General features: G+C 43.4%; 3 protein-coding genes across 4 annotated transcripts; 1 reads left to right on the top strand and 2 right to left on the bottom strand.

Moving 5' to 3' along the window:
- The first annotated feature begins 6 nt into the window (after positions 1-6).
- dzank1 (double zinc ribbon and ankyrin repeat domains 1) lies at positions 7-15,833 on the top strand. The gene is made up of 21 exons (XM_020490906.2): positions 7-368; positions 476-592; positions 776-929; positions 1,191-1,320; positions 1,705-1,753; positions 3,707-3,813; positions 4,224-4,306; positions 4,625-4,742; positions 5,125-5,238; positions 5,542-5,634; positions 6,614-6,736; positions 6,986-7,150; positions 7,663-7,906; positions 8,536-8,639; positions 11,277-11,360; positions 11,580-11,697; positions 12,197-12,291; positions 12,728-12,811; positions 12,990-13,117; positions 13,474-13,548; positions 13,889-15,833. The coding sequence occupies exons 1-21, from the start codon at positions 329-331 to the stop codon at positions 14,058-14,060; spliced, it is 2,397 nt and encodes a 798-aa protein (XP_020346495.1). The 5' UTR covers positions 7-328; the 3' UTR covers positions 14,061-15,833.
- Positions 15,739-27,076, bottom strand: kat14 (lysine acetyltransferase 14). Its single transcript, XM_020482480.2, has 12 exons — positions 26,261-27,076; positions 25,661-25,813; positions 24,915-25,200; positions 24,538-24,659; positions 24,104-24,225; positions 23,682-23,863; positions 22,887-23,312; positions 21,920-22,497; positions 21,507-21,640; positions 20,814-20,989; positions 17,608-17,798; positions 15,739-16,294 (listed from the first exon to the last, which is right to left on the bottom strand). The coding sequence occupies exons 3-12, from the start codon at positions 25,171-25,173 to the stop codon at positions 16,121-16,123; spliced, it is 2,364 nt and encodes a 787-aa protein (XP_020338069.1). The 5' UTR covers positions 25,174-25,200; positions 25,661-25,813; positions 26,261-27,076; the 3' UTR covers positions 15,739-16,120.
- pet117 (PET117 cytochrome c oxidase chaperone) lies at positions 24,707-26,377 on the bottom strand. Of its 2 annotated transcripts, none has more exons than XM_020482489.2 (3): positions 26,261-26,377; positions 25,661-25,813; positions 24,707-25,200 (listed from the first exon to the last, which is right to left on the bottom strand). In XM_020482489.2, the coding sequence occupies exons 1-3, from the start codon at positions 26,354-26,356 to the stop codon at positions 25,195-25,197; spliced, it is 255 nt and encodes an 84-aa protein (XP_020338078.1). In that variant the 5' UTR covers positions 26,357-26,377; the 3' UTR covers positions 24,707-25,194. The 2 variants fall into 2 exon arrangements, with proteins under 2 accessions (XP_020338078.1, XP_020338087.1); XM_020482498.2 differs by lacking the exon at positions 26,261-26,377 and adding an exon at positions 25,882-26,229.

The raw sequence follows: 27,076 nt of genomic DNA, 5'->3' as shown, positions 1-27,076 counted from the left end.
ATTCGATTTCTTTCCTCCGCCTATTGTCATGTATATTTTTGTATTTAGTGAGTGATAGCAAAGCAGTCGGTGCATTTTGTAACAATAACAAAGATGCTTAGATAATGGTTGACTTGAATATAATGAAAGAGCCTGCAAGACATGCATAGAACGCAGTGAATTACATTTCTATGGCGCGAGCATTCAAAGTTCAAAGTATTTCAGGAATTGCAAAATGATAACTAATATAATGAACGTTGAGAATAAACTATGAAAACATTGTGAATCCTGCCATTGGCTGTGGTGGTTGCTAAGGAGTATGTTTCTCCGTTGCTGCGTCGAATAGGCAATGAAACATCCGCGGTCACTGATCGTCGCATCTATATCAGGTAGAACAACGCCTTTATCCCGCTTAAACATTTTATAATAAGACATGTCACTTTTGCAATGGACTGATGAAAAGGTTTTTTATAGCCGAATGCATTTTTTATTATAGGACCGAATATGGCAGCCGGTTGCATTGTGGTGCCTCTCATCATACCGATTCGAATTCCCCCTCCTGGTAAAGCCAAGCATGAGATAGACACCACAACTCCTGTGGAGCTCAAATCAGGTGAAAACAAGCATGTATCCATAATGTGTGGATGTTGCTAGAGTAAACATTAATATATATAATCTACCACTTTTATGTTTGAACATTGTTTCATTGTTAAAAATGAGATCCACAATGCACTGATAGACAACATCTGCCCTAGATTCCAAGGTTTTTTGACAAACAACATATATTGCTGCCTAGATACCCAAGATGTCACTATCTACTACACTCTGGATGGTACTAAACCAGAGGTGGCGAAGAGACCAGGGTTTGGAGAGAACAACACTTTGAAGTATAGCGGACCAATACGCTTACCTGAGGGCAAAGTGTCAGTCAAAGCTCTGGCTATCACCAGGTTGGATTGTGAAAGGATTCTACAAAAATATATCACACAAAGACATTTATTGTTTCATTGCCATTCAGTCTTGGGTCAAATATATATTTAGTTTTCCCTGTACAATTGAATCAACATAATAGTCCCAAAAGTGCAAAACTCCAAGCAAAATCAAGGGTACACTAAATGCTTATTTGACTGAGGTCTGGTGCTGTTATGTTATAATAATTGCTATTATGGATATTTGATGACTGAAACTGACCTTATGTTTATCTGCCTTAGGGATGGTCGAGAGAGTGCCATTGTCACCAAGCTATTTCTGGTGGAGTATGTGCCCTCAAACGAGCCACCTTCCATTGAGGACAAGGAGGATAACTTTCTGAAGGAGTATGAACGAGACCTCTCTAGACAGGTATAGTCAGGCATATTTGCATGCCAACACTTCATTTCAATGTTGTATGAAGTTTGACATGTAACGACAGCTTATGACAAGATATGTCACATTGCCAGTCTGCATTAAATTTGCTATGAATCTCTAAAACTTTACTAAAACGTCATGCTTCTTCACAGATTTTCTGGGGAAGCCTAGCAATGACGTGACATAACTGACACAACTGTTATTGCATGTTAGGCTACATCAAGCGCTAAGGCATTCCCATGAAAACTGTATGCATTACAATGAAGGAGCATTCAAACAAATGTGTTGTCATCTGCATCAATATTTGTTCTGAACAAGCTGAGGGGAAGCTGAGTATACTGTTACTGTGGGTCTATTGCATTGTACTGTTTCTCACAGGAGATGGGGACAGCGAACGGTTCTGGAGATGCCTCACTGAAGCTTCAAGGTATGTCTAATTGAATAACTTTTACTGATGAGCAATTTACACTGCCCAAACAACATCCCAAAGATAGCTCAATACCAATTTCCCTAAAGGGCTATTTCCCCCTCCCCTATAAAAATATTAGTGTCACAAAAAAATGTGTGTACACTTGACCATACAACTGTCATACTGTAATTGTAAGTACTAAATATCATATTCATGTGCAATGTGACACACTGTTATAAACTCAATATCAGCATTTCTAAATGCTTGTCTCAATAAGTGCAAGCTGCTGTGTCAGTGCATACCATAGAATTAGAATAGGATCTCTATGGTGCGAACACTGTCAAACGGACATGTACTATATACAGTGCCTTGCGAAAGTATTCGCCCCCTTGAACTTTGCGACCTTTTGCCACATTTCAGGCTTCAAACATAAAGATATAAAACTGTATTTTTTTGTGAAGAATCAACAACAAGTGGGACACAATCATGAAGTGGAACGACATTTATTGGATATTTCAAACTTTTTTAACAAATCAAAAACTGAAAAATTGGGCGTGCAAAATTATTCAGCCCCCTTAAGTTAATACTTTGTAGCGCCACCTATTGCTGCGATTACAGCTGTAAGTCGCTTGGGGTATGTCTCTATCAGTTTTGCACATCGAGAGACTGACATTTTTTCCCATTCCTCCTTGCGAAACAGCTCGAGCTCAGTGAGGTTGGATGGAGAGCATTTGTGAACAGCAGTTTTCAGTTCTTTCCACAGATTCTCGATTGGATTCAGGTCTGGACTTTGACTTGGCCATTCTAACACCTGGATATGTTTATTTTTGAACCATTCCATTGTAGATTTTGCTTTATGTTTTGGATCATTGTCTTGTTGGAAGACAAATCTCCGTCCCAGTCTCAGATCTTTTGCAGACTCCATCAGGTTTTCTTCCAGAATGGTCCTGTATTTGGCTCCATCCATCTTCCCATCAATTTTAATCATCTTCCCTGTCCCTGCTGAAGAAAAGCAGGCCCAAACCATGATGCTGCCACCACCATGTTTGACAGTGGGGATGGTGTGTTCAGGGTGATGAGCTGTGTTGCTTTTACGCCAAACATAACGTTTTGCATTGTTGCCAAAAAGTTCAATTTTGGTTTCATCTGACCAGAGCACCTTCTTCCACATGTTTGGTGTGTCTCCCAGGTGGCTTGTGGCAAACTTTAAACGACACTTTTTATGGATATCTTTAAGAAATGGCTTTCTTCTTGCCACTCTTCCATAAAGGCCAGATTTGTGCAATATACAACTGATTGTTGTCCTATGGACAGAGTCTCCCACCTCAGCTGTAGATCTCTGCAGTTCATCCAGAGTGATCATGGGCCTCTTGGCTGCATCTCTGATCAGTCTTCTCCTTGTATGAGCTGAAAGTTTAGAGGGACGGCCAGGTCTTGGTAGATTTGCAGTGGTCTGATACTCCTTCCATTTCAATATTATCGCTTGCACAGTGCTCCTTGGGATGTTTAAAGCTTGGGAAATCTTTTTGTATCCAAATCCGGCATTACATTTCTTTACAACAGTATCTCGGACCTGCCTGGTGTGTTCCTTGTTCTTCATGATGCTCTCTGCACTTTTAACGGACCTCTGAGACAATCACAGGGCAGGTGCATTTATACGGAGACTTGATTACACACAGGTGGATTGTATTTACCATCATTAGTCATTTAGGTCAACATTGGATCATTCAGAGATCCTCACTGAACTTCTGGAGAGAGTTTGCTGCACTGAAAGTAAAGGGGCTGAATAATTTTGCACGCCCAATTTTTCAGTTTTTTATTTGTTAAAAAAGTTAGAAATATACAATAAATAACTTTCATAAGCTATCAATAATACCCTTTATAATATGAAGGGGATTCCCGATAGTTTATGAATGTTATGCAGTGTAAGAGCGTGTAAGTTTTGGTAATAGTTGTGTGTGCCCTCTTTAGTGCCAAAGACCTACCGGCCCCCTAAAGGTCCACGGTTCCTCAGCAGCCGTCTAGGGCCTGTGTCCCCTGCTCTGGAGCCCATGTCTTCACATCGTTCTCAAACACTGGTACATTCACCAAAAATATATTGTGAATATTATTTAAGCAGTAAGGCCCGAGGGGGTGTGTTATATGGCCAATATACTACGGCTAAGGGCTGTTCTTAGGCACGACCCAACGCAGAGCCCCTAGGGCTCGATCCACCCGGTTTATAATTATATTTATATTATCAATTATATTATATCATTATTACGGTGATGATGGTGACTGGTTGTACTTTGGTCAATTATCAGAATCTGCTAAGAGTTAACAAATACATTGTGACCCATGCGGGAATCAAACCCACAACCCTGGTGTTCCAAGTTAGCCTATGGTCATTGTCATACCATGCATAGATTATCAAATCATATGAGCAAATACAGCTCCTTACATAGAACGCCACAGAACATTCATTATTTGGTGATAAATGGTCTTTCAGAATGCAAGCTTGGAAGACAGTCCTTTCAAAAACCTAACCAGCACTCAAATGTCAAGGATCCAAAGGGAGACAGACTTTCTGAGGTGAGTGAGTTTTTAAAATATTTTTTTAATTTGACCTTTATTTAACCAGGCAAGTCAGTTAAGAACATATTCTTATTTTCAATGACGGCCTGGGTTAACTGCCTGTTCAGGGGCAGAACGACAGCTCGGGGGTTTGAACTCGCAACCTTCCGGTTACTAGTCCAACGCTCTAACCACTAGGCTACGCTGCCGCCCCAGTGAACAGAAAGCGAGAGAGAGAGAGAGAGAAAGAAAGAGAAAAAGCATGAGACAAAGATGCAGAGAGATTGTTTCTAATGGAGAAGCGAATGATCTCTCGCGACTTCTACCTTTCCCCAGGTGTGCGAAGTGCTTGAGCCATCGCCCCTCAGACCCCTTTGCCCGCTTTTGTCTGCAGTGCGGCACCGCTGTGCTGCCTGTGCCAGGCCAGAGGCTGCCACCCACAGAGGGTGGACAGGTATCACCCCAGTCCTCAAACCAACTTCTACTATTGATACTGCTACTATTGTTAACATTTTGTTGATGGACTACTCTTTGATTGTGTGCACATTTCACAGTGTGGCATTTAACATTAGGTTAATTTTACTGTGTTTGTTTTAAGATGCAGAAAAATGCCACCACAAAATAATATGATTTCAGGGAAAATCACAAAAAGGATTTGGATATACTTTTGAATATTGCAGTATATAGCCGCAAAATTTAAATGCAGTTTAGTGTTATTCAGTGTTTTAAGTAGTTTTCCTCCCTTAAGTCACCCAAGGATAAAATGTCTGTATGTTCATTCTGGCATTTCAATTCAATGTTTACCAGCCCAGGTTTGGGTTCTCCTTTGTATTTAGATGGGCTTGTGTGTCCACTGTAAAACAATGGTGCCTGTCAACACCGCCACATGTGTGGTATGTGAGGCCCCCATGAGCCCCCAGCTCCAGCCTCAGGCCAGCTTAAGACTCCAGGTAAATATCAAGTTTACTATCACAAACACTCTGCTTTCAAACACCTTGTGACTTTGCACATGTACACGTTTGAATATAGAATACTTTATTTGGAGGTGTGTTAACATTTACCTTTTCAATACAAAGCAGTGTAAATGGTTGTTTTTTTCACTTGCACTCTGTGTGTGTGTGTGTGTGTGTGTGTGTGTGTGTGTGTGTGTGTGTGTGTGTGTGTGTGTGTGTGTGTGTGTGTGTGTGTGTGTGTGTGTGTGTGTGTGTGTGTGTGTGTGTGTGTGTGTGTGTGTGTGTTTTCCTGTGCTGTAGAACAAGGTGATCTGTCCGTCATGTGGAACCGGAAACCCTCTGCATATCTCAACTTGTGTCACCTGTGAAACTAAACTACTGCAGCCACCCACTGTAAGAGCTCATTGATTGTATTATAGTAGCATAATTATCCTTATTAGGCTTAGTTTAGACTTGTATAAATGCCTAGGTTTTTGTTGTAGTATGAAATTAGTCAGAAAGCAAGCAAACTACAAAAAAATTTAACCAAGTTGAATTGGGTAAACTCACTTCTCAAGTTGAAAAACCTCCACCCTCAGCATATAATTACTAGCCTTTCAAGGGCGCAGCTAGCGTTTCATGAGGGCGTTTCAAGAGGGCGGTCACATTAGTTTGTCAGACATAAGATTTTCGTCATAGGCTAGTGGTTAGAGCCTTGGACCAGTAACCGAAAAGTTGCTGCCTGGTTTAAATATCTGAGCCAACAAGGTGAAAAATCTGTCGATGTGCCCTTGAGCAAGGCACTTAACCCTAATTTGCTCCTGGGTCACTGTTGTACTATGGCTGACCCTATAAAACATCACACATCACTGCACCTATCTGGTGTATGTGACAATAAAACATATATACTGTACACATATACTTTAGTTATTGTATAATATGCTCCAGACAGCCAGTTTAATGTATCTACACTCCGAATATTTTATAGTTGAATATCAAGCTTACCTTCTGAGAAGTATCTCTCTCAACATATTGAGAGCGTGAACTACCATGAGGAGTTTATACAACCAGGTTTCTCCCATTCCGCTGCTACTATTACTAGTACGTAGCCACTGGGTCTGCAGGCTTTTGTTCCATCCCATCACTAACACACCTGTTTCAAATAATGATCTAGTTGTGGTTTCAGTTTGGACTAGTGGTATCAGTGGTGTTAGTGATGGGCTGGAACGAAAGCCTGCACATCCACTAGCTCTCCAGCACCCACCTTGTGAGAGACGTTGTGACTCTTGTGCATTATCAGATGTTGCCCTACATGTTGTGATTGTACACATTAGATTTCATTTCTTGAGAAGTCAAGGTGCTACCATAGGCTTTTTGACATTTTTCTGTCTAGGCTGTTTTGGGTGGTCAGAGTGCCCCGCCACTTCCATCTGGAGCAGGCAAGATGATGTCCTGTTCTAAGTGCAGCCGGGTCAACCACTCGGATGCGCGCTTCTGTGACTGGTGCGGTTCCAAGGTAAGCATACTACTTGCCCCAACCATCTGTTCCTCCATCCATTCAACCTTCCATCCATTTCACTAAAACAGAATGTTGAAAGCAGCAATGAGGCTGGTTCCACCAGGTTAACATTAGCCTCTAGCAATTTAAACTTCTTCCACTACCATAAACATACATTTAGAAAGCTGAAGCAAGCACGCACAAAGTGTACCTTTTATCCTCTGACCTTTTCATTCTCTGTTATAAACTGGTGCCCATCCCTGCCAGCCTGGCCATTCAGTCAGCTGTTTGATCTGCTCCCGGTGCGGAGCGAGCAGCCACCCTTATGCCAAATTCTGTGGCTCCTGTGGGGTGTTTCTGGAGGGGCCACCTAGGGGGGAGTCACGTGCCAGCCTTGCCTATTCCATGGGGGGTAAACTGGAGTTGGAGCGAGTACGTCCCTCACCTTGCCATATTTACTCATATCTAAACAGGGTTGGGGGGTCAATTTAATTTCAATTCAGTCAATTCAGGAAGTAAACTTAAATTCCAATTCTTCTCACAGAGAATCATTGAGGAAAATTGGAATTTCAGTTTACTTCCTGAATTTAAATGATATTGAGCCCCACCCTGATTCTAATAACCCTCGTTAAAAGGGCACACGTGTGTGCACACACTCTTAGTCACCAAATGTGGTACATTCTCTGAGTGTTTTGTTAGAGCCATCCTTCCCACAATTAAATAAATAAACATTTCTATCTTTCTCAATCTCTCCTTATTTCTCACCACCCTCCTCTCTCTGTCTATCACTCTTCCTCCTTCTTTCTTTCTTTCTTTCTTTCTTTCTTTCTTTCTTTCTTTCTTTCTTTCTTTCTTTCTTTCTTTCTTTCTTTCTTTCTTTCTTTCTTTCTTTCTTTCTTTCTTTCTTTCTTTCTCTCTCTCTTTCTTTCTCCCTCTCTCAACAGATGTCCACTCACACCTCTGACGGTGCCACTGCCACCTGGCAGGCTGTGCCCTCCTCCGTTTCCCCCGGTGTGGCGTTGGCCCCGGCTCCAGCACGGGCGGACCAGCAGACTCAGACGGTGGGCTTGTTCTACCCGTCGGGCACTGAAGTCCATAGGAAGGGCCAGCAGGTGGAGCTGGAGCTCAGGAGACAGGAGCAGATGAGGGACCGCAGACCACTGCTCACAGCTATAAGCCCAGGCAGAGGTGACCACTTGCCAGTGCCTAAATAACTGCTAACTGGTGTAGGGTGAAGATGCCCCTAGATGCTGATCTTGGGTCAATTTAGCATTTTCCCCACTATTGGTTAAAGTTAGGATTGGGGGAGAGGAAGTTGATCCTAGATCTGTTCCTAGGGGGAACGTTATCCCAGAGCACTACTAACCCTAATGGAGCGATAGAGGGAGAAAATCCACACCATGTGGTTACAGGGCAAAAGCACAGGGCGAGGGCATTTTTTTTGTGCCCCAAAAGCCCAGGCCTCCCGGCAGAGTTAGTAAGACACCTGCATAGACGGAGGTTAAACAGTACAAGCACTAACCAACGCTACAGAGCTGACCACTTTCTCAATCAATCACATTTATTTTATAAAACCATTTTCACATCAGCAGTTGTCACAACGTGCTATACAGATACCCAACCTTTTACCCCAACGAGCAAGCAAAGCAGATGCAGAAGCACGGTGGCTAGGAAAAACTCCCTGGAAAGGCAGGAACCTCCGAGTATTTTATTGCTTGCACCACGAAGTAGTAAATTAAATGCTAGGGACTCTTCTTTTTAGAAACTGTCTCTGACACTTTTGTTCTCCCTTTTATCGCTCTCTCACTCTTCTCTAGGGTACTGGAGGAAGCAGCTGGACCATGTGTGTGCTCACCTGCGCAGCTACACTCAGAACAACACTGAGTTTCGAGCTCTCATAGGGGAGCCTCGCATGGGCCGGGTATGACCAGCCTCTCTCATAACTAATCCGGGCTATAATCTTGGTAATACTTTACTGAAAACAAACAGATACAGACTGTTTTATTAGCTTGTATGAACCTTTATGTACAGTTGAAGTCGGAAGTTTACATAACACCTTAGCCTAATACATTTAAACTCAGTTTTTCACAATTCCTGACATTTAATCCTAGTAAAAATTCCCTGTCCTTAGGCCAGTTAGGATCACCACTTTATTTTAAGAATGTGAAACGTGAGAATTATAGTAGAGAGAAGGATTTATTTCAGCTTTTATTTCTTTCATCACATTTCCAGTGGGTCAGAAGTTTACATACACTCAATTAGTATTTGGTAGCATTGCCTAAATTGTTTCGGGTAGCCTTACACAATCTTCCCACAATAAATTGGGTGAATTTGGGCCACTCCTCCTGACAGAGCTGGTGTACCTTAGTCAGGTTTGTAGGCCTCCTTGCTCGCACACGCTTTTTCAGTTCTGCCCACAAATTTTCTATAGGATTGAAGTCAGGGCATTATGATGGCCATTCCAATACATTGACTTTGTTGTCCTTAAGCCATTTTGCCACAACTTTGAAAGTATGCTTGGGGTCCTTGTCCTTGACCCATTTGCGACCAAGCTTTAACTTCCTGACTGGTGTCTTGAGATGTTGCTTCAATATATCCACATCATTTTCCTTCCTATTTTGTGAAGTGCACCAGTCCCTCCAGCAGCAAAGCACCCCCACAACATGACGCTGCCACCCCAGTGCTTCACGGTTGGGATGGTGTTCTTTGGCTTGCAAGCCTCCCCCTTTTTCCTCCAAACATAACAATGGCCATTATGGCCAAACAGTTCTATTTTTGTTTCATCAGACCAGAGGACATTTCTCCAAATGTCGCCATGTGCAGTTGCAAACCGCAGTCTGGCTTTTTTTGTGGCGGTTTTGGAGCAGTGGCTTCTTCCTTGCTGAGCGGCCTTTCAGGTTATGTCGATATAGGACTCGTTTTACTGTGGATATAGATACTTTTGTACCTGTTTCCTCCAGAATCTTCACATGGTCCTTTGCTGTTGTTCTGGGATTGATTTGCACTTTTCGCACCAAAGTACGTTCATCTCTAGGAGACAGAACACGTCTCCTTCCTGAGTGGTATGGCGGCTGCGTGGTCCCATTGTGTTTATATTTGCGACCTATTGTTTCTACAGATAAACGTGGTAGCTTCAGGTGTTTGGAAATTGCTCCCAAGGCTGAACCAGACTTGTGAAGGTCTACAATTTTTTTCTGAGGTCTTGGCTGATTTCTTTTGATTTTCCAATTTGTCAAGCAAAGAGGCATTGAGTTTGAAGGTAGGCCTTGAAATACATCCACAGGTACACCTCCAATTGACTCAAATGATGTCAATTAGCCTATCAGAATCTTCTAAAGCCATGACATAATTTCCTGGAATTTTCCAAGCTGTATAAAGGCACAGTCAACTTAGTGTATGTAAACTTCTGACCCACTGGAATTGTGACACAGTGAATTATAAGTGAAATAATCTGTCTGTAAACAGTTGTTGGAAAAATTACTTGTGTCATGCACAAAGTAGATGTCCTAACCGACTTGCCAAAACTATAGTTTGTTAACAAGAAATTTGTGGAGTGGTTCCAAAACAAGTTTTAATGACTCCAACCTAAGTGTATGTAAACTTCCGACATCAACTGTATTTCTATAACTGTAAGTTAGACAGGGTCATCGTAAGATCAATAGTGTCACTAAGACATTAAAAAGGGCATTGGCCTCCCGAGTGGCGCAGCCATCTAAGGCACTGCTTCGAAGTACTTGCTGCGTTACTGCAGATCCTGGTTCGATACAGGGCTGTGCTGCAGTGTACAGCGTTTCCGCCGACACATTGGTGCGGCTGGCTTCAGGGTTAAGCGTGCATTGTGTCAAGCAGCGCGACTTGACGGGGTTGTGTTTCGGAGGACACACGGCTCTCGAACTTTGCCTCTCCCGAGTACGTACGGGAGTTGCAGCGATGGGACAAGACTGTAATTGGACTGTAATTGGTGCATTGGGGGGTGGGGAATGGAATTAATTGTACTTTTTAATTTATTTTTCTTCCTGGGGAGGGACTGTGGGAGGGGTCTCGAATGATTGAGGGACAGCTATTGGGGAACTGTGGGGGGATCTTGGAGGGTTCGGGTTCACGTTTTTTGGCATGGTGGTAGATTGGTCAACATGCCCTTGAGCAGGGCATTGACCCTGGATGCTTCTGTGTATCGCTCTGAATGGGAATCTGTTGGATGACTGGTATGATGTAGTTATTGAGCAGCTTCACTGCAAGTATATTGTATGTTTCGAATATTCAATTAAGAAACATGTTTTTTTAATAAAATAAAAAAATAAAAAGACTAACTACCAATTGGATATGACAAAATTGTGTGGGGGGTGTCATAGATGTTTATGACAAGTCTTACAACACATTATATCTGTAAGGTGTTATCATTATCTGGAACCAAACACTATCTGTAGCATTGGTTCCAATTCATGCAAATGTCCCTCAGAAGGTATTCATAAAAATATTCCTTATCCCCAGGACAATGGGGGAAAAATGATCTTTGATGTATGTTCATGTGCTTCTTGTTTTTTTTTCTCGTTTCAAGATGGTTTCAGCTGTGATCCAGGAGGACAACTATGAAGTCAGTTTGAGGATCAACTTTGTCTCCGCCGGACTTGAAAAAACGAAGGTCTTTCATTTTTGCTATGCTATGACACTTTGAAATGGACACATTTAAATTGACATTTCTGTTATACATTGTAATATGTCACCCGTCAATCACTTTTCATTTGCTAAATATTGTGGGATTCCTTGTCCTGTGTAAAATCTTCCTTTAGTAAATTCTTCTTTGTCTTGTCTGGAGCATATTTCAGGCCAAACATAAGGCCCACAACAAATATTTTCTTAGTCCTGTCAGGTAGACGGGACTGAGAAGCCCCTTATCCTATCAGAGAACCAGAACCTCAGCAGTGTGACGGAAGGCATGAGCGGCCTATCAGCCAGACAGACCAGCCTGGGTGAGAAAGGTAAACCTACCTACTTTTTATTTAAACTTGATTGAGATATTAATACAAGCTACTGTCTATCTTATACTTATCACTCGGGGACAGACTACGTTTCTGTTTAGGGGGGTGGAGACTTCGCTAGTATCTTTCTCTCAACCTCTCCTGCCAGACCCAAAATACCAGCAACAGTGTGTGAAAACCTTGTGAAGACTTACAGAAAACATTTGACCTCTGTCATTGCCAACATCGAGTATATAACAAAGTATTGAGATAAACTTTTGTTATTGACCAAATACTTATTTTCCACCATAATTTGCAAATAAATTCATAAAAAATCCTACAATGTGATTTTCTGGATTTTTTTTCTCATTTTGTCTGTCATAGTTGAAGTGTACCTATGATGAAAATTACAGGCCTCTCTCATCTTTTTAAGTGGGAGAACTTGCACAATTGGTGGCTGACTAAATACTTTTTTGCCCCACTGTGTATTCATGTTGTCTGGCTGTGATGTTGCTGTTAGAGAGTGAGAACGCTACCTCAAAGTCTGCAGCTTCCAGGAGAACAGTGAAAAACCTCAGTCAGAGCTGGACCTCTGACGTTGCACAGAAACCGCCTGTGAGTTGGACTTTTCTTAGCTGAGGCTTTGGCTCGGAATTGGAACAGCCCAGAAACAACCCCAAGCCCTGGTGGAGATCTGAGAGGATCACATATGGTCCACCCGGCTCTCCAATAGGCTTGTAGGACTGTAGGCATATTGCTTTTGCCTGTCAAATCCTTTCAGATCTCCACAGGTACCGAGGGTTTAAGGGATTGGGGTTGTTTCTGGCCCGAGCCATAGCTTTATACTTTTGTTTTCAGTTGTTTGTGCCCTTGGAAAAGTGCAAACTTTCCGCAGTGCAGTTCAGTTGAATCCAACTGCATTATTTCACGGGCATGATCTGTTTCAATGCACACATTCACGATGGTGCTAGGTCACTGCATATCTAATTGTAAGTGAATGGTGTTATTGTCCAATGACCTTAATTTATGACAATTTATTTCTATTTCCAAGCCATCCAAAGACAGTCTGCTTCTGAGGGAAGTTGGCCCAGACGGGAGGGGGGAGATCTCTGTGGTCCAGCAACTGCTTGATGAGGTAACTTAATCAAAGCTGGTAAAAGGAATGTTCATATTGAGATGCTAGTTAAGATTCTGTGTTGCTGGAATCTTGTTACATCCATGTGAAAGGAATATCAGAGCCAGCACTGCAGCTTTCGGGTCAGCATGGTAAAAAAAAAAAAAAATTCCCTGCTTGTATTGCGATGTTGTGCCAGGGTGCAGATCCCTCATGCCAGGGGTGCGCCGGGCACCCTGCCCTGGTTGTTGCTGTGCTGCACGAGCACCACGAGGTCCTGCCTGTGCTGGTACAAAGGGGAGCTGACGTCAACCGGCAGTCTGGGCCGTAAGTACAGTGCTAACGGATTAAAGTCATTCAGATTTTTATTCAGATTCGCCCGGAGAATCTTGTCGGAAGTTGTCTCCCGAAGTGCTATTACTTTAAGCCTGCTACACACTACGCGAACGGAGCGCCGTATATTGTCCATTCTAAAAAATTCAGCGGCACAAAAACTCTACGCAAACTAAGCTCCGTCTGCGTAGTGTGTAGCAGCCTTTACATGTGCATGAGCTGCATCCAACCATTAATCGCACCGGTATACATTTCATGCTGAAAATACTCTGAGGTGTTGGACCTGGGATTGTCGTTCCTGTGTCTTTCCACTTTAAAAAGGTTAAGTTTCTCTCTTTCTTCTTTCATAGGGTGAACAACACCGCTCTGCATGAGGCTGCTGTTCTTGGGAGTAAGGGCTTACGGTGTGCAGAGACACTATTAGGGTAAGAGACTACCAGCTATATACTTTATATCTGCATGCTCCGGTTTATTGCACGCACGTAGGACAGCCCCAAGCCATTGCATAGCCCATATCAGGAATTTACTATTTCCAAAATACTGTACATCAGGGTTTCCCTGGGGCCACATTTAGTTTTTTGCCCTAACACTACACAGCTGATTCAAATAATCTAAGCTTGATGATGAGTTGGTTATTTGAATCAGCTGTGTAGTGCTAGGGCAAAAAACAAAATGTGCCCCCAGGCTGGGCCCCTGGACCGAGTTTGGGAAACCCTGCTGTACATAACCAGGGTCAATTCATTTATCCCATCCCAATCCTTCCAGATGCAACGCCAGCATTCGGAAGAAGAACGACAGAGGTCTGACGGCCTATGACTTGGCAGTCACTTCAGATTGCAGCCCTTTGGTGTCTCTACTAGCTGCTAAGATGGGTCAGGGCATGCTAGACAGACTGGTCAAACCCAGGACTCTCCCAAACCTAGATGCATTCCGATGACAGAGAGAATTGTGTGCGGCCCCCAAATGGCACCCTATTCCCTATAGTGCACTGCTATGGGCCCTGCTCAACAGTAGTGCACTAAATAGGCAACAGGTTCCCATTTGGGATGCAACCTATTTGGGATGCAACCTTTTCTCCATGGTGGCCTTATTTTCTGAATTGACCATTCATCAATTATCTTGAATCTGTTAATCAATTATAATTTCCAGAAATGGGATTGATAAGGAATTTACCCCAACCTTATGTACTGTAGTGCTACAAACATCTATAACAGTTTGAGGAAAAACACCAATTTCTTGTAAATGGCTAATTTGTTAATACTAACAAAACATTCGATTTGAATACAGATGCGCAATATACAGTGCCTTGCGAAAGTATTCGGCCCCCTTGAACATTGCGACCTTTTGCCACATTTCAGGCTTCAAACATAAAGATAAAACTGTATTTTTTTTTTTTTTTTTCTTCGATGTGCAAAACTGAGAAACATACCCCAAGCGACTTACAGCTGTAATCGCAGCAAAAGGTGGCGCTACAAAGTATTAACTTAAGGGGGCTGAATAATTTTGCACGCCCAATTTTTCAGTTTTTGATTTGTTAAAAAACGTTTGAAATATCCAATAAATGTCGTCCCACTTCATGATTGTGTCTCACTTGTTGTTGATTCTTCAAAAAAATACAGTTTTATATCTTTATGTTTGAAGCCTGAAATGTGGCAAAAGGTCGCAAAGTTCAAGGGGGGCGAATACTTTCGCAAGGCACTGTAGTACTTGATTATAATAATAAATGGTACACATACTACTAGCTATAGTAACTAACACTAGTTCTAAGAGGCATGTACACTGAGGTCCAAAAGTATTGACAGTGACCCATTCCAGCGCTTTGAAATAAAACAATAACTGATGTTTAAGTGCAGACGGTCAGCTTTAATATGAGGATATTTTCATCCATAGAAATTACATCACTTTTTGTAAATAGCCCCCCCAGTTTAAGGAACCAAAAGTATTTGGACAAATTCACTTAATCAGAAATTATTCATACCTTCATTCCATTTTTTATTTAACAAGCATACCCATAACATGATGCAGCCATCACTATTCTTAAAAATATGGAGAGTGGTACTCAGTCATGTGTTGTATTTGCCCCAAACATAATACTTTGTTTTCAGGCCCAAAAAATTATTGCTTTGCCACATTTTTTGCTGTGTACTTTTTTTTATTCGGCAGGGTAGGCTAGTGGTTAGAGCGTTGGACTAGTAACCGGAAGGTTGCAAGTTCAAACCCCCGAGCTGACAAGGTACAAATCTGTCGTTCTGCCCCCGAACAGGCTGTTAACCCACGGTTCCGAGGCCGTCATTGAAAATAAGAATTTGTTCTTAACTGACTTGCCTAGTTAAATAAAGGTTCAATTTAAAAAAATTCTGTACAGGCATCCTTTTCACTCTGTCAATTATGTTAGTATTACGGAGTAAAAGTACTGTAATTTCTTAACAGTTCACCCGATATGGATGACAATACCCTCAAATTAAAGCTGACAGTCTACACTTTAACCTGTCATGGTATCATTTCAAATCCAAAGTTCTAGAATACATAACCAAAACATTTGTCACTGTCCAAATACTTTTGGATCTCACTGTACAATATATATTCCAGCAAGCAAATGAAGACAGAATTCAGAATGTGAGTGATTTTGTTCTTTATATAATTGCCACTTGGGCTGTCGAATTATTCAGAAATGCGAGTGTATAAAATTACAATAAAATATCGTCCTTCAGTCTCTTCTGTCGATCAACAAAAATAGCTCACCATAGGTTCTCACAAATATAATGACCAAAGAAACAGTGTAACATACAATGGCTAAACTGAATAGCACAGGCACTTCCAGATGTATTTTTTCCTCCTTCTGACTGGTTGCCTGTATAGAAATACAAACCCTACAACAGACAACGACAATTTGACTAGTACACTCAATATGGCTACCAGTTCACGAATGGAACGTTAATTTCCATTCTAGTAATTATATTTCTATGGCCCGAATACTGGCCTGTCCCGTTTCCTGTCTCACCGCCGTAGCCGCAGGAAGAAGGCATGTCGGCACTCCTTGCTGTCCAGCGGGTAGTATTTGTCATAAAAGTCCAAGATGTACTCCTCAGTCTTGAAGCCAAACTTCTGGTATAGGAGCATGGCGGGGTTACTGGCCGAGACATGTAGAGTGACATCTTTTCCCATGCAGGTCTGTGGGGGAAAAGAGAACCTTGCCTGAAAAGATATCTTCCCGTTTTTCAACCACTTAACATGTGCTGTTGTAGATCAATCCAAACCATTTAAGTGCATTTTACGGTTATTTATTTATAGTCATTTCTTGAGCTAACTTGACTAAATCTAATGTAGCCATAGGGTCAAGTTAGTTCTGGTCTAAAAAGCACTAAGCGCCAGTACAGCAACTTTACACCGAGTGTACAAAACATCTTCCTAATATTGAGTTGCACCCCCTTTTGGCCTCAGAACAGCCTCAATTCGTTGGGGCATGGACTCTTCGAGGTCTCAAAAGTGTTCCACAGGGATGCTGGCCCATGTTGACTCCAATGCTTCAATGTTGTGTCAAGTTGGCTGAATGTTCTTAAGGTGGTGGACCATCTTTGATACACATGGGAAACTGTTGAGCATGAAAAACCCAGCAGCGTTGCAGTTCTTGACACACTCAAACCGATGCACCTGGCACCTACGACTATACCCCGTTCAAAGGCACTTAAATCTTGCCCATTCACCCTCAATGGCACACATACACAATCCATGTCTCAAGGCTTAAAAATCCTCCTTTCGGCCTCCCTGGTGGCGCAGTGGTCTAAGGCACTGCATCAGTGCTAGCTGTGCCACCAGAGACTCTGGGTTCGAGCCCAGGTTCTGTTGCAGCTGGCCCCGACCGGGAGGCCCATGTGGCGGCGCACAATTGGCCTAGCGTCGTCCGGGTTAGGGAGGGTTTGGCCGGCAGGGATATCCTTGTCTCATCGCGCACTAGCGACCTTTGTGGTCGGGCGCAGTGCACGTTGACCAGGTGCACATTGGTGCGGCTGGCTTCCGGGTTGGATGCGCGCTGTGTTAAGAAGCAGTGCGGCTTGGTTGGGTTGTGTTTCGGAGGACGCATGGCTCTTAACCTTCGCCTCTCCCGAGTCCGTATGGGAGTTGCAGCGATGAGACAAGACAGTAACTACTAACAATTGGATACCATGAAATTGGGGAGAAAAAGGGGGCAATATAAAATCCTCCTCATCACAGATTGAAGTAGATTTAACCTGTGACATCCTTCAGGGATCATAGCGTTCACCTGGTCAGTCTCATGGAAAGAGCAGGTGTTCCTAATGATTTGTCCACTCAGTGTGTATTACAATGCCATGTATGATGGCAGTATGGCTCTATACAATGTGGCTTAGAGTCTCTATAAAAGCTGCACTTAACCACTTTTTATGTAGACAATTTAATTATTTCATTGCTGCTTGCAACTTGAGTATTGTTGTTTTTAAATTATTATTATGATTTTGTTACCATACCTGAATGAGATGGTAGATCATGAACGTAGCGATTCCAGCCCTCCTCCACTCGGGATGCACCAGCAGGAAGGAGATGTAGGCCTCGTTGTACTTCACGTCCGGCACCATGAACCCAAAGCCGATCACCACCTTCTTATAAAGGACCACGACGCTGAAGTCTGGGTACTGGAGACACTCGGAGAGATCCACGCCTGATAAGAGAGCCAGAGAGAAAATCAGCCGTCAATCTAAAACTTTGAGGGAAATAGTTTAAAGTAGAATAAATATGCACATTGTTGCATGCTTCCATGAGATTTATTTTACAAGGAGAATGTTTCCATCAGCATTCACATTAATATATTTAAAGGAATATTACACTTTAAATCAATGTTTGTCAGATGTTTTATAAGTAGTCTAATGTCAAGATGACTCCATGTCCCACAACATGGGTTGTGAAGATCCAGCAATATGCCTCAACCCCAAATGAATGGAAAAGATAAGCACTGACTAAACTGAGGAAATTAGACTGTGCTCATCTTTTCCATTAATTTGGCATTGAGGCATATTATAGCTGGATCTACACAACCGATGGCCTGGAACATAACTCGACACTAGCCAACTTGAAATCTGTAAACATCTGACAGACTTAATTTTAAAAAATGTAAATGTTCCTTTTAAGTTCCCTGTCTGAAATAGGGAAGGGAGACATGGCCAAAATATCATATCAAGTTATTTAAAAAAAAAATGACAGTATTTTATGTTTTTGATTAATAAAAGTTGAGTAGTGAGTAGTGTGTGGCAACACATATATTCTAAATTATTTTAATGGGTCTATCTCCATTCGGATTGTTTTATGCTGTTCAATTCAACTTCAACCTAAAATAATTTACTGCATTTCCATCAATTTCTGCATTTCCTACCCTCATCCTACCCTACCCCTATCCTAACCACTGCACTGAGGATAGGAAACTCTGTCACCACCGATAAATCCACTATAATTGAGAATTTCAATAAGCATTTTTTCACGGCTGGCCATGCTTTCCACCTGGCCACCCCTACCCCAGTCAACAGCACTGCACCCCCCCACAGCAACTCGCCTGTGCCTTCCCCTTTTCTCCTTCACCCAAATCCAGTCAGCTGATGTTCTGAAAGAGCTGCAAAATCTGGACCCCTACAAATCAGCCGGGCTAGACAATCTGGACCCTTTCTTTCTAAAATTATCTGCCAAAATTGTTGCAACCCCTATTACTAGCCTGTTCAACCTCTCTTTTGTCATCTGAGATACCCAAAGATTGGAAAGCAGCTGCGGTCATCCCCCTCTTCAAAGGGGGGGACACTCTTGACACAAACTGCTACAGACCAAAATCTATCCTACCCTGCCTTTCTAAGGTCTTCGAAAGCCAAGTTAACAAACAGATCAACGACCATTTAGAATCTCACCGTACCTTCTCCGCTATGCAATCTGGTTTCAGAGCAGGTCACGGGTGCACCTCAGCCACGCTCAAGGTTCTAAAGGATATCTTAACCGCCATCAATAAGAAACAATACTGTGCAGCCGTATTCGTTGACCTGGCCAAGGCTTTCGACTCTGTCAATCACCACATTCTCATCGGCAGACTCAACAGCTTTGGGTTCTCAAATGATTGCCTCGCCTGGTTCACCAACTACTTCTCCGACATAGTTCAGTATGTCAAATCTGAGGGCCTGTTGTCCGGGCCTCTGGCAGTCTCTATGGGGGTGCCACAGGGTTCAATTCTTGGGCCGACTCTCTTCTCTGTATCTATCAATAATGTCGCTCTTGCTGCTGGTGAGTCTCTGATCCACTTCTACGCAGACGACACCATTCTGAATACTTCTGGCCCTTCTTTGGACACTGTGTTAACAACCCTCCAGGCAAGCTTCAATGCCATACAACTCTCCTTCCGTGGCCTCCAACTGTTCTTAAATACAAGTAAAACTAAATGCATGCTCTTCAACCGATCGCTGCCTGAAACTGCCCGCCCGTCCAGCATCACTACTCTGGACGGTTCTGACTTAGAATATGTGGACAACTACAAATACATAGGTGTCTGGTTAGACTGTAAACTCTGCTTCCAGACTGACATAAAACATCTCCATTCCAAAGTTAAATCTAGAATTGGCTTCCTATTTTGCAACAAAACATCCTTCACTCATGCTGCCAAACATACCCTCGTAAAACTGACCATCTTACCGATCCCCAACACCCTACTCAACAAATTGGATGCAGTCTATCAAAGTGCCATCCGTTTTGTCACCAAAGCCCCATATACTACCCACCACTGCGACCTGTACTCTCTCGTTGGCTGGCCCTCGCTTCATACTCGTCGCCAAACCCACTGGCCCAGGTCACCTACAAGACCCTGCTAGATAAAGTCCCATCTTCTCTGCTCGCTGGTCACCATAGCTGCGTCATTACGTAGAATACATTATAACGTTACTCAAATTGACTGGCCATCTCGGCAAAAAATATGATTTGACATTTGTTCAGGTACAGACTCCCACTCTTTTCTGTACTTCTGGCTGATTGAGATATATTGATTGATGTAAGTTCTGTTCAAGATCAAACATTCGTGACCAACTATATTCATTGGGTTTGGCTCGTCGAACCCGTACTAATGCTGCTGCAGTCAGCCAACAAGGATTTGCAATTTGCTGAAATTGCTGCTTGCCTGCTGCTGCCGTCACTCACAATGCACTATTGCAGCCAGACACGTGTGTTGTGACTGAGTGTGACAGAGAAAATCGTTTTTGTGTGCATTTTAGCATTTGAGTCACTTTTCAAAAGTTGCCAAAAGTTCCAATTTTTTTTTTTTAAGTAGCTACATTTGTTGTTAGGTGCTTTAAAAAAAAATGTTGACAGAATAGTCTGAAAAGTTGATAAATATAGCAACAAAATTGCTAAATTGGCATCACTGGTGGGACTAGGTCTGTGTGGAAAGCAGCATGGAGAGAGAGAGAGAGGAGAGGGATGACTCAAGTAGCGGAGTAAACTATAAAAATGGACGTTACACACGGCGTATCACATTTAACAAACCAAACATTCAAATACCGTTATACAAGGTAAAGTAAAAACCCCAACCGGTATGTGCATAAATACCGCTATCTAGTAAAATACGGTATACCGCCCAGCCCTAGTCTGAAATGTAAAAATTATCAAGTAAAATAAAAATCAAAACATGATAGTATGGCGCTGTTCAGTCTCCTACCTGGCCAGAAGATGTCGTGGCACATGGAGTTAATGGAGGGGATGTGGTTGGGCCGGACGTAACAGTAGTCGATGGGGGCCTCTGGATCTGGGTCCCAGAGGGGGTCCTTTCTGTGTGGGTAGGCACGGATCTCCGCCAACAGCTTCAGCTTCATAGGCTTATTCTCGTAGTCCCTCCTGGTGATGGATTCATTAGTGCACACCGTAGCAAAACGTTTTGCAATGGAAAACATTTCGCAACAAAAACAAGTTTCTTATTGGAGAAGTTCAAATTGTCACTCTCCGTTTCAGTCCATTTTTTTCTCTCGATTTGGTGTCTAGTGAATATGACCCAGGAGATTGGGTAGAAAACAAATGCCATGAAGTGGCAACATTATCTTTTTATTTGTGTGTCAGAGAGGAATGACTATTCTTCACAATGCATTTCAATCTGAATGTAATAAAGATATTGGGCACATCCAGGGGCACGTTCAGGAGGGCTACATACTGCACGTAACAGAGAAAAGCGTCATGAATAGAGCCACAATAATATAGATTCCTTCCATGCTGTGATTGTTATACCTCACCTTGAGTATCAGGGTTTAATTATGGGTTAATGTCATAGATCAGGTGGTCACAAATGTCTCTTACCATATTAGGGGTATAAGGCTGCATGTGGTGTGCCTCATGAAGGAGGTAAGGACGTGTGGCATACCTTATGAAGGGTTTGAGAGTGCGGGAGGTGTACGGGCTTTTGATGCCCTGGTCTACGCTGGCGTCCAAGCCCATGATCCGGTGCCAGAAGGAAACTGTGGGCTGGTGGTACCCTCTTCTGCTGGACACCGTTGTCTAAAAGGGATCAAATGCATTCCATAGACATATGATCGAAGCAAAAGATGTATCACGCATGTGATGTAATGTGTTTGGAAATATTCCAACCATTCCTCTCGTTTTCATTCTTCTAGTTCGTGACCGCTCATAACAAATCGGAATTTAATCGTAATAATAAATGCCACAAAGCAGACTTTTTATCGAAAGCGACCAAGAGTACAGAGAGTGCATACATTTGTGTGCGTGTGTGACCTGTGAACGAATTTGCCATCTGTGCTCATGGTAGTGAAGGTGTACCTGGAAGCGGTCGAGGATTCGGAGGTCCTGGCTGGTGGTGCGGTACTTCCCCGTGCCGGAGCCCTCGTAGCGGCCCTGTCCCCCGTACACCCCTCCCACCAGACTGAGGGTGGCACTGACCGCCTGATCGATGTCCAACAGGGGGAGCCCTCTCTGGCGTTTGGCCTGCCTCACCAGTAGCTTCCTGTGCAGCCGCTTGGCCTGCGCAGTCACTGCCAGCGCCTGTGGACAGGCCTCCAGGCGCCGCAGCAGCAAGCGCTCTTCATAAAGGCTGAGGGGGGCAAACCGGGGCTCTGAGGGAGGCAAACCCTCCCCCTTCTCTGTTAGGACTCCCCTCCTCCTCTCCCCGCCACCCCACGCCCCCCTGGCCACGTTGGATTGGCTTTTGCCGTGCCCCCTTCTCTCGTCGTCTTCATCGTCCCGGCCCTCTTCATCACTCTCTGCTTCCTGCTTGATGTGCGCCCCTGGTCGCAGCTTCTTGCGAACGACAAGGGTGCCAGTGCCCAGGGACATGCTGGATGAGGGGATATACTCAATGCCGGGATCGATGAAGCCTTCGCCGTTCATCTCCTCGTCATCTGGAGTTTCAAGTCAGAAATGGGAAATATAAACAATACATTCTGTGAGATTTCCAGACATTCGCTGATTATTTAAACTAATTAAATACCACTTAGTTTTTGAGGAATATGATTTATGAAATGTTGTACTGTATTTCCTAGAAATAAATTGATATTGGCATGGAATGCACCTTGGAATATTGCTCCATTGTTGACTTTTTTTTGTTGGTTGGCCCCCCCACGAATCTTACATTGTGGTATTAAATGCTATCTGACACCATTTCTCATCTTGTCCCTGTGGGCCAAATTTGGACTGCTCACCACTAAAATAGTAACTGTATTCTGAATGGTTCCTTTCATTTTCTATCTAGACTAAAAATTCCAAGATCAAGGGGACCCCGACTTCTTACCGTGAAAGAGTGCCATTGGTGGCATGACGTCAGGGATGAGGTCAGCCTCCGACAGCAGGCTGGGCGTGGCTGAGTGGGAGGCGGGGGTGCCGGGTGCAGAGAAGTCTGGAGAGGGTGACGGCGAGGGGCTGGTGAGTGGCGTTCGGTCCGAGGAGCTCATTGAGGAGAAGTCCACCACCTCGCCTTTCTCCAGGACAAAGTCGGGTCGCCTCCCACCGCCACGGCCGCTGAACTTGACAGGCGTGGAGGAGGCGCTGCGATCCATGTACCCCGCCGCCTCCTTCTGCGCCCGCCGGATGTCCTTGGCCTCGTGGGTCCGTGAGCGCTTTTCTTTCAGCTGCATGGCACACTCCACCGGATTACGGCCCGCGCGCTTCCGTAAGCCTTCCACTGTGATGATGGGCTCCAGGGTTGGCTTGGAGGCAGCTGAGAAAGTAACAAACGCCAGCTAAGCAAAAATGGTTAAACAAAAAGAGCTCTAAATGCTCAATCAAAAACACATGCATGTACAGTCGCCTGGAGGGGTGAATTTATTTGGAGTACACTTCAACAGTAGCTGGTTATCCCTCAAAAACATGTAATTGATTCGCACAACAGACTTTGCACAATTCTGCAAACTGCTTTGGGTTAACTACCTCTAACAATAATTTAACATTTGTAATATCCCTGTCATTTTTAAAGTCATGTCCCCCCTTGACTTTTCCTAAATAAGTCTATTTAACACACAAAATAATCCTTTGGTTGTGTCTGAAAATGTGAAAACTTAATGTTATTTATGAGTGTTCCGCAGTTCACCTTTAGACTTTAGGGAGGCCACAGAGGACTTGTCCCCATCTGGGCGCAGAGTGGGTGGACGGTTCTGCACCAGCTTCCACCAGCCTGGCTCGCCAAACTCCTGGGCCCCTGAGCGAAAGAACGTAGGGCTCCCCACCGACAAACAGCCCGCCACCGTGCTCCACCACGTGGAAGTCTTCTTTCTGCAGGTGGAGCATCAAAAACTCGATCCATTTACAAAATACTAGACTTGTAAAGAATAACTCAAACATAGCTCTTCTTTCCACAAAGGTTGGGTCAAGTTCCAAATATGTCCGCCCTTGATATTCTGATAATTGACTGAACAATTATCAGGTTTTCTGTTTACATTTTTAGGGTTGTATGCAAACTGTTATCAAAACCTTACCAACTGACAACCAAATTAAGGTTGTTTTCTTTCTAACCTGGTGCCCAGTAGGAAGGTCCAGTGTCTCCCAATAAAGGCACAGATGTCCTCCTTCCATCTAAAGTAGCCTTGACGCCCCATGCCCTCCAATGAAAGATTATACATGGCCAACATAACAACCTGAAACAAAACAGAAAACACACCGAACTGCAGTGAAAACCAGGAAAATATGACATTCATTCAGTACTAGAGGGCGGTTGTCCAGAACAAATATAATCAATGAAAAAGTCTACAGCAATATACAATATATTGTACTCTGCAATTTTATACTTGTTCATACTCTAGATAAAGATCTTGTCCCATATATTTGTATTAAGGTGTTCCTCTTTTGACCCTGTTCATGTTCTTATTATCTTACGTAAGCTGCACTGCAAATCAGTTCTTTATTATAGTGCTTCATTGTGGCAAAGTGCTTCATTGTGGCACATGTACCTGTTGCCAGGTGAGTCTCATCCTCTCAAAGGTCTCCTTGACATCTTCTGTACAGTCATAGCAGGTGAACTTGAAGAAGTTGTCTCCTTTCAGGTAGCTGGGTTGCTCTCCGTGCAGCTGTGCTGAATGGTGGGGGTGAGAATAAAAAAGACTGCTAAGAGACAAGGCATTCTGTTCATTTCATTCTCATTCTTTATTTGAAAAGCATGTACGGTGCAACAGGACACGACATGACATCCAAATATTGAACAGCAGCCCAGCAGCCCTTTAGAATATGTATGAATGGACAGATTGTTAAGTGATATTGAGAAAGAACGATGCCTCGTCGCAGGGAGAGGTCGATCTCCCCCCCAGGGGCTGCCTGGCCCTCCTCTCACCGATGGGGATCCACTTGTGGCACTTGTCGCAATAGAAGGCCATGTCTTCATTCCAGCCACCCTCGGCATCCTCCCCCAGATCGCTGTTGAGCGAGTCACCGCTCTGGTCGTGCGAGAGGTCCACCGAGGCCTGGTCTTCCGACTCCACGATGAGCAGCGTCTCGCCCTCCACCTCACCCTCCTCCAGCCCCTCCGAGGCAGAGGTGCACATGGCCTCATCTTCCACTTGGCTCCCCTGCTCAACACCTCTTTCCATCATAACCAGGTGGAATCAGACAGTCTACTCCTGTGTAGAAAGAGTGAAGAGTTTTAGTTTTACCAGCCACAATTGGGTAAGGACATTTTCAAATAAAAGCAGTATAATTCAGGGATTCCCTATTCTATGAGAGAAATCATAACGTTGCCTACTACCTAACTAAACACTATGTATAGCCTACCTTTAGGGATCAAACTGCATGCCACACATTGCCCTATATGTTTTTCAAAACCAGTGACAATCAATAGCTATCCAGAAGGGTGGCAACGGCTTCTGCAGTGTCAGCTAGTTTACTTTTCCTCCAAACCCTTAATTGATAAATCATTGGCCAGAGAATCTACAAAGATGTCTATTGTAAAAGGCAATTTGCATAAAGACAGCCCAGCTGTCTGTACTACATTGCTTTATCAATATTTCAACACGTACAATAGCCATACTACACGTGGCTACATAACAATTGTGAAGACTGTCAAAGAAGTTGTTGTTATGCCTGGGGTTGGTCGGAGCCCTGCTGCCCCGATTCTCTCCTGTCGCGCTCTGCCTTGAGCTCCTTGGTCAGACTTATTTGTTGCTCGAGCACTCGCAGGTTCTCTCTCTTCCTCTCCAAACGTTCAATGTCTCGAAGTACTCCCGCATGAAGTCTCTGATGAAGAACAAACAAAAAGACCACTGTAAAAGCTATCTAAAATTATGGCTAGAGGTGTTGCTTACCTCATGGTCCCAGTTTTGCTTGAGATGCACTCCTGCAACGGTGCTCACCGTAAGAATCACAGAAATGCCCAGTACAACTTTAGAGGTTGTAGACATAGCTAACTATCTAGCATTGCATGTAGCCATCTACCGTTAGCTGTCTGCTAGCAGAAAAGTATGAAGATGCTAACTCTAGTTAGCTAACATTGGCTAAAAGTAATGTTTCTGCTTACAACTCTCTCAATGTAGCTAGCTAAGTTGCAACGGACTTTTGAATGGGACACATTGTACCCTACTATGACTTCTTGCTAGTTAGCTAGCTAACGTTATCTATGAATTGGAGTGTACAGTAATTGAGCTGGTCCCTAGGCTAGCTAGCTAGCTAACGTTAATTGGTTACCTCTTGATCCCAGTTTTGCTTGAGATGCACTCCTGCAACGGTGCTCACCGTAAGTATCACAGAAACACCCAGTACAACTTTAGAGGTTGTAGACATAGCTAGCTATCTAGTATTGCATGTAGTTTGAAGACAAAGGGAATGGCTAAACTAAGACTTGGATAACGTTAGCACAGGACATCTCAGTTATGTGTCGAGGTCGACGAGTTTAGGCTGTATAGTGGAGTACCGAATCAGGAGACAGTCGAACAAATCGATTTAGACTTTCTAAACATTTATACAATTAATAATAATTTGCAAATATTCGGGACATACGACACGAATTAAGCCATGCAAAATATCATAAAAAATGTGTTTAAAGTCTTCAACATAAGTTGCACAAGTGGCTAAATGTGATCCACACTGGCTTTGAGTAAGGCCAGTATGTCTATATTACGCGGATAACTCATCACGTCAGCCACTACAGGGACTTAAATTACAGCAACACTTAACAAAAAGCTGCAGTTAGTTTCGGGAATGGGTCGCAAGGAATAAGTTAGTCCTAAATATTTCCAAAACTAAAAACATTGTATTTGGGACAAGTCGTAATGAAATTGAGCAAGTTGAGGTGACTAAACTGCTTGGCGTAACCATGGATTAGTAAAAACATATTGATACAACAGTAGCTAAAATGGGGAGAAGTCTGTCCATAATAAAGCACTGCTCTGCCTTCTGAACAACACTATCAACAAGGTAGGTCCTACAGGCCCTGGTTTTGTCGCTCCTGGGCCCTGTTTCAGAAAGCAGGTTTAACAAACTCTGAGTTTAAACCTGAACTCT

Source organism: Oncorhynchus kisutch, linkage group LG1 (genome assembly GCF_002021735.2).
Source record: "Oncorhynchus kisutch isolate 150728-3 linkage group LG1, Okis_V2, whole genome shotgun sequence".
In the NCBI taxonomy this organism is placed as follows: Eukaryota; Metazoa; Chordata; class Actinopteri; order Salmoniformes; family Salmonidae; genus Oncorhynchus; species Oncorhynchus kisutch.
This window is presented reverse-complemented; position numbering and strand designations above follow the sequence as displayed.

What these genes read in the sequence shown, in the direction of transcription:
- dzank1 (XM_020490906.2), top strand. Translation starts at nt 329, where the DNA reads ATGAAACATCCGCGGTCACTGATCGTCGCATCTATATCAG. An exon ending in CCGGACTTGAAAAAACGAAG is followed by an intron (nt 11,361 to 11,579) that starts GTCTTTCATTTT and finishes ATATTTTCTTAG; the next exon opens with TCCTGTCAGGTAGACGGGAC. An exon ending in TCCAGCAACTGCTTGATGAG is followed by an intron (nt 12,812 to 12,989) that starts GTAACTTAATCA and finishes ATGTTGTGCCAG; the next exon opens with GGTGCAGATCCCTCATGCCA.
- kat14 (XM_020482480.2), bottom strand. Translation starts at nt 25,173, where the DNA reads ATGATGGAAAGAGGTGTTGAGCAGGGGAGCCAAGTGGAAGATGAGGCC. An exon ending in GGCCTCCCTAAAGTCTAAAG is followed by an intron (nt 23,313 to 23,681) that starts GTGAACTGCGGA and finishes TTACTTTCTCAG; the next exon opens with CTGCCTCCAAGCCAACCCTG. An exon ending in ACCAATGGCACTCTTTCACG is followed by an intron (nt 22,498 to 22,886) that starts GTAAGAAGTCGG and finishes TTGAAACTCCAG; the next exon opens with ATGACGAGGAGATGAACGGC.
- pet117 (XM_020482489.2), bottom strand. Translation starts at nt 26,356, where the DNA reads ATGTCTACAACCTCTAAAGTTGTACTGGGTGTTTCTGTGATACTTACG. An exon ending in AGCAAAACTGGGATCAAGAG is followed by an intron (nt 25,814 to 26,260) that starts GTAACCAATTAA and finishes GTTCTTCATCAG; the next exon opens with AGACTTCATGCGGGAGTACT.